The sequence below is a fragment of the Eleutherodactylus coqui genome, chromosome 1, assembly GCF_035609145.1.
Source record: "Eleutherodactylus coqui strain aEleCoq1 chromosome 1, aEleCoq1.hap1, whole genome shotgun sequence".
Taxonomy (NCBI): domain Eukaryota; kingdom Metazoa; phylum Chordata; class Amphibia; order Anura; family Eleutherodactylidae; genus Eleutherodactylus; species Eleutherodactylus coqui.
In genome coordinates, this window is record NC_089837.1 from 469,892,928 (window position 1) to 469,899,439 (window position 6,512).

Below are 6,512 nucleotides of genomic sequence, written 5' to 3' on the forward strand. Positions count from 1 at the left end.
TATTCGAGAGCTCTATTCGAATAACGAACCCCATTGAAGTCAATGGCAGACTCGAGCATTTCTGTTTTGGACCCGCCGGGTGCCAAGCTTTTTTTTTTCTCTCCCTCTCTCTCCCCCCTACCCTCCCGCCATGTGGACATGCGCACACTGGCACGTCACAGCTGGAAGTGGTAATGCGGGGACAGGTCAAAACGGGGTTTGGTCGAACACAGCGTGGTACTCCCTCCAGTAACAAGCACCATCAAGTATGCTAATACTGGAACGAGCATCAAGCTCCGCAGAGTATGTTCGCTCAACTCTAGTTAATACTGTTTCTCTGCTACATAATCGAACAAAGAGACAGAAAGCCTTAATGAAGCTTTAACACAGGTGTGAATGGGCCCATAGGAATATTCTAACTTCCTCGAATTTAGATTTGCGCCTTCTATTAACCGTATGTATGTCATCCTCCTAATTAGACTTCCTTTTACCTCGTGACCCCAATACAAGATCAATGAAAAAGCCATAAAAAAATTTAAAATGTGCAGACCAGATCACAATTCTTTTTGCAAAAACGTATGGGTAGTGATGGTGGTGGCGAGATACAGGGTTAATTTCATCCAAACGTGAAAAGCATCTAAGATTCGGTAAACAACACAGGCCACTGTCCTAGTAGATGATACCGCTATTCCTACAGTCAGACGTCCTCTACAGTATAGGAGCATAGAGTTGGTAGTGGGTCTACTGGCATTAAGATTGCCAATGGCTGACACTGAATGGTGCCTCTGAGATTAGAACTGTATAGAGGCTCTGAGGCTGGTCACCTGGAGGGGGAAAGCACTATATATATATATATATATATATATATATATATATATATATATATATATGTATATGAAAATAGGGGGAGACCTATTAATCAAACCAGGTGGGAAAAGTCCGGAAGATAGTTGCCCCTTAGACCCATCTTCCTGTGCCCAATAATTCTTAAAACTGTTCCAGAGCAAAACAATGTTTGTTGTGATGAAGGAACCTGTAAGTAGTTCTTGCTGACCCGGGGTAAGGCAACATGAGTCTGTTGAGTAGTTCTTTTTAGGGCTCCTGCCCACGGCCATAGCATGCTATGGGAAATCGATTCTTCTTGCACACTTGTGGGAACCAGTTTCCACAAGCGGAGGAAAAATCGCAGCATGCTCCATTTTTTTGCAGAATCCGCATGGCCGTCCGATCTGCGGCCCTTCTGCAATCACATAGCAGAAAGGTTACAGATTCCACGTCATTGCTGGGCAATGACACGGGAAAGCAGTGGTTCAAAATAAAATCTGTATGGTGCATGCCAGATAGTTTGCTGTTTGGACCATCCGCAGTACAGAAGAAAAAGAAAAGTGACTGGTATGCACGGACGCTTGCTGAATCCGGCTCTGCAGTGTTCAGAGGGCCTTAATCTACTGTAATTAGGAATGATGATTTTAGATGGTATATGAAAATGCATAGTTATTGTTACAAATACCGTTACATATTCTTGTGTAGATTAGATAAAATAGGACTACTTGCACCAAGTGTTGGAAAAAAAAGTTTTGTTTTTGTAGTGAAAGTGCCCCATCGTCTGTTCAATCCATTCATGTGTTACTTTACTGCCATCTACAGGTTAGAGGAATTACTACACACAAAGAATATTTGTCTTTTGTGTTGGAAATATTTAGGAGAAATGGTGTTCCTTATATCCCATTAACACACATGGAGATCCATTAGATGCAGTTCTAAGCAGTATAGAGGGGTCTTTAAACTATTAATGTTGGTAGAGATATAACAAGGTTGGGATCTGGACGGTTCTCCTGGACCCATTGTTATAATAAAACCTGTTTGGATGACCTGAAGAAAAGAGAGATCTTAATCTGGTTCTGCTGAATTTTCAATTGCAGTGTAGCACATCTAAAGCATCTCAATCTCAGTGAAGGTGGTGGTGATGGTGGCACCTCAACTTCTGCTCTCCATTTCCAACTTCTGACTCTGAACCTTGTTGGCAGCAGGTGGTCTCTGGTGTTTCTTGGCGGTGGCAGATAGTTTTTGATATTTTTTTGGTAATAGCAGGTGTTTTTCGGTAGAAGGGCTCTTTATTTTTTTGAGCAGGGGGTAACGGTTAAGGGTAAGGTTAGGTTGATAAGGGGGTTATAATTATGCAGAGATCTTATGATGCAGGTTTAGTATCCATGTGGCCCAGTTGTGATTGGATGGGAAGATGTTTCCTGGGGGACTTTGTTTCCCAGTCCACGCTGAGGGCATAACGCCCAAGGCATCCGACCAATATTGTGATGACCATAAAGATAGCTGCAGCGTAGATAGCATAGCTGATGTTGCTGTAGAGGAATGTGTACTTGGGCGCTGCTGTGGTGGAAGGGCTAGGTTTTATCCTCTTCTCCTTCGCTATCTGAGATGGCTTCTTTGCACCCAAGATACTGAGAAACTGAGCCACCCGGTCGGAGTTTTTGGCCTGTGTCACTGAAAAACAAGACATAAAAATAAAAAAGCTGATAAGGAGAATGTTATCTTCTATATAAGCAGTGCTAAACCCAAAACAGAGAGGGTATATAAAAAAGAGTTCTTTACTGTAAGAGCAGAGCAGAGACAGAAGAGACTTGTTATCTAGTATGTACATTACATAACACATCCGAATGTTCAAGAAAGGAGGAAATTTGAGAGTGAAAACTTTTAGAACACCTTACCATTCAGATAATAGAATCTGCGGAGTATCAGGTCATAATCTTCATCTATGATCTCACAGGCATAGGTCCCAATATGGCTGACCCTTACCGGTTTAAAGGATAAAAAAAGATTGTTCCCTCTGTAGATCTCAACGAAATCACTCATATCAGTCACCCTGAGCTGAAAGAGAAAGCATTGATGTCATCAGAGAAGACAGTCGGAACAGGGAAAGGGGTTACAGATATCTACAGTAATGGAATGGTTGTAAATGTAGCCTGACGACTTACAGCTTTGGCGTACTTCCAGATGACTTGCACATTTTCAGGAAGGATAAATGTTATCCTACAGGGCATGAAGATCGTTTCAGCCTCTGTAGCATCCATGTTTTCAACTGAAAAGAAAGAGAAGGGAAACGATGGTTTAACGCCACCAGATGTATAAACTAAAATGTGATTGTTCCCAGCAAGAGAAACCAAGTAATCTTGTAGATATGATAACTTTTAATGGCTAACAAAAATATATGATGTTATAGGCAGCTTTCAGACCTCTCAGGGTTCTTCCTCACGAAAAAAGGCCTGAGGAAAGTTTTATCATTATGCCTGAGGAAGAACCCTGAGTAGGTTGGAAAGCTCACTATAACATTATGTATTTTTGTTAGCTATTAAAAGTTATCATATCTACAAGATTACTTGGTTTTTCTGCCTGGGAACAATCACATTTTGCTCTACTGGCTAACACAGGACCAAACTTTTTTTCATGTCTAAACTAGTGATAGAAAAGATCTTACGGGCACAGGACACCGGTAGCCAGCAATCCTCATCAAGACATGTGCTGCAGTTTAAGGTACGAGCAGCTTTTTGAAAGCCTAGGGGGAAGATAAAGAGGGGTTATATGTCTGGAAACAATGAGCACCACCATGTATATAACAGAGGTGACACACATGATCCTGTCTAATCATGTTACTCACCGCATGGAGGTTTGCATGGTGTCACTGGATGAACTAATGGAAAGAAACAGATATAATCAAAGATAAATAATGCTGTTGGGGCAAGAAATGACAAAGTATGGAATATTTTCACTGTCTTGATCTAAGGATCTGTAGTCACTTACTTGCCACCTGGTCTTGTACGCCTTTCACTAAATCGGCTATTTTTTTCTCAAACTGGTCTGCCCAAGCTGGTGGTAAATCTAGAAGAAGGAAGATAGAAACAGAAGGAAATAGACATTGACTATTGAGAACTCAAGATGGACCTTTCACGCAGGACGGAATATTCCGCATGACCCTCCTGCAGAATATTTAACCCCAAAATCCACGCTGTTAATTTGCAGATTTTGCTTCGGAATTCAGGGATGACATGTTTCGCAATGCTGGAAAAATTGTTGGCATTTGAGAAACTTACATAAAGTGTCATTTTTCTTGACTTCCTTCTCGAAGGTCATCAGATAATTTGTGATGCTTTCTATCTCGGAAAAGGCTGCAAAGAGAAGACACATGAGATATATGGCAGGTCCTGCAGACATTATATTAAGTGCTCTAGGATGGAGATGGGGTTTTCTGGATGAACATTGCAGTTGTGTCCAAATGTTTTGAGACTGGCACTAATTTTAGTTTTCACAAAGTCTGCCATTTCAGATTTTATGGTGGCAGCTTGCATTAACTCCAGATTGTTATGAAGAGTGTTCAGATGAATTGCAATAAATTGCAAAGTCATTACTTGTCATGAAAATTAACTTAATCACAAAAATCCCATTTCCACTGAATTTCAGCCCTGCTACAAAATGATCTGCTAATAACCAGCAAGTGCCAGGGCCGTCTCCTGAAGAGAATTCCGCTAAGGGATGAGTTCAACACCAGTGCAGTGCCTGTTTAGGAATTGCAGCAGCCAGGTGTCAGTATATCCGAACGCACAGTGAAGGCTTTGGAGGCTGGCTTGGTGTCAAGAAGCCGCCTATTTCCAAGAAAAACATCAAGGACAGCATTCTGCAGGAAGTACAGGGATTGGACTGGAGAGGACTTGGGTAAAGTTATTCTCTCTGATGAAGCCCCCTTCAGATTGTTTAGGACATCTGGAAGAATGCTTGTCCAGAGACGAAAAGGGGAGTGCTACCATGAGTCCTGTGTCATGCCAACAGCAAAGCATCTTCAAACCATTCATGTGAACACGACATGAATAAAGAATGATATCTAAACATCCCCCAAGAGCAACTTCTCTCAACTATCCAGGAGCAACTTCTCCCAACCATCCAAGAGCAACTTCTCCTAACCATCCAAGAGCAACTTCTCCTAACCATCCAAGAGCAACTTCTCCCAACTATCCAAGAGCAACTTCCCCCAACCATCCAAGAGCAACTTCCCCCAACCATCCAAGAGCAACTTCCCCCAACCATCCAAGAGCAACTTCCCCCAACCATCCAAGAGCAACTTCCCCCAATCATCCAACTTCTCCCAACCATCCAGGAGCAACTTCTCCCAACCAACCTGGAGTAACTTCTCCCAACCAACCAAGAGCAGCTTCTCCCAACCAACCAAGAGCAGCTTCTCCCAACCATCCAAGAGCAACGTCTCCCAACCATCCAAGAGCAACTTCTCCCAACCATCCAGGAGCAATTTGGTGATAAACAATGCCTTTTTCCAGCATGATGGAGCAAAACAACAAAATTATTGAAATTTTGGGTCGGTGGCCAGGAAACTCCATAGATCTCAATTCAAATGAGAACCTGGGATCAATCCTCATAAAGCGGGTGGAAAAACAAAAACACAGAAATTATGATGAACTCCAAGCACTGATTAGACTAGAATGGGTTGTGATCAGTCAGAATGCGGCCCGGAAGCTGATATCCAGCGAGTTGTAGAAGTCTTGAAACATATGTGTCAAACATTGTAAATCTTGGGTCTTTGCCTAAACTTGATGTATTTGTCAATAAAAGTTTAAAAACTCATTAAATGCTTAGAACTGTACTTCGGTAACAATAGAAACATCTGACTGAAAGATCTAAAAACACCAAAGCAGTAAAGAAAATCAAAATTTGTGTCAGTCTCAAAAACTTTGGACATTTCTGTATTTAGAAGAGATTTCCTGCTCTGACAGCAGGTAATGAGCTCCAAGTAAAGTTTAGCAGGACAATAGTTCAGCCTAGAGATCATACATATTGTTTGTATAGTATGAGGGAACAATGAGAAATAGAAGCTGATAATAGTTACCTATCAAGATATTAGTCAGGGGTTTAAAACCCCTTTGAAGTCTCTGCAAACAGTCTTCAGCTTCCATCTTGCCCAGCAAGAAGGCATACTTACATATGTTGGCTCTGTCTGCCTGGGTAGTGAAGCAGTGGAAACAAGATGTGGTTACCTCTGCTCCACGAAGAAGAAGTATAACCTGTAGCAGCAGACTACAGGAATGAGAGAAGCACATGATGTTCTGTCACAAAATCTCTTAAACCTGCGAACCCAAGGAAGAAAAGATTCACAGAGACGGAAAAGTCTATAATAATTTAGAAAAACCCTTTCACAGTTACAGACTAAAAACTTGAGGATTCTTTATTAAAGATGCTCTAAAAAACATATATGGGCTGACTTACATACAAAACGTAAAAGACAAAGGATAAACAGATACCCTTCCTTGACAGTAGCCTCCACTTTTTAATAGGTATATGAAGGAGACTTGATCATAACTAAGTGATATTGAGAACAGTACTAGGACTTATGAATTCCTGCACCATGCAGTAACGATGTTTAAATGCAGGGGTGAATTCATATAACTATCCTAGTAAAATTGACCCTGGTGGTAATATGGCAGAAGTATTGACCAATTACCCTTTCAGAGTGCAAC

The 6,512-nt window shown here is 41.5% G+C and overlaps 1 protein-coding gene across 1 annotated transcript; it reads right to left on the minus strand.

Annotated features, from left to right (window-relative positions):
• Positions 1-898: 898 nt before the first annotated feature.
• SPACA6 (sperm acrosome associated 6) lies at positions 899-6,150 on the minus strand. Its single transcript, XM_066594017.1, has 8 exons — positions 5,885-6,150; positions 4,083-4,157; positions 3,793-3,870; positions 3,650-3,682; positions 3,470-3,547; positions 2,970-3,073; positions 2,703-2,862; positions 899-2,478 (listed from the first exon to the last, which is right to left on the minus strand). Exons 1-8 carry the CDS (start codon positions 6,093-6,095, stop codon positions 2,168-2,170), a joined length of 1,050 nt encoding a protein of 349 aa, XP_066450114.1. The 5' UTR covers positions 6,096-6,150; the 3' UTR covers positions 899-2,167.
• Between the last annotated feature and the right edge of the window lie 362 nt (positions 6,151-6,512).

Excerpts from the sequence above, each read along its gene's own strand:
- SPACA6 (XM_066594017.1), bottom strand. The coding sequence starts at position 6,095 with ATGTGCTTCTCTCATTCCTGTAGTCTGCTGCTACAGGTTATACTTCTT. Across the intron at positions 4,158-5,884 it reads CCTGACTAATATCTTGATAG|CCTTTTCCGAGATAGAAAGC; the intron begins GTAACTATTATC and ends TTCTCTTTGCAG. Across the intron at positions 3,074-3,469 it reads GCTACCGGTGTCCTGTGCCC|TTGAAAACATGGATGCTACA; the intron begins GTAAGATCTTTT and ends CTTTCTTTTCAG.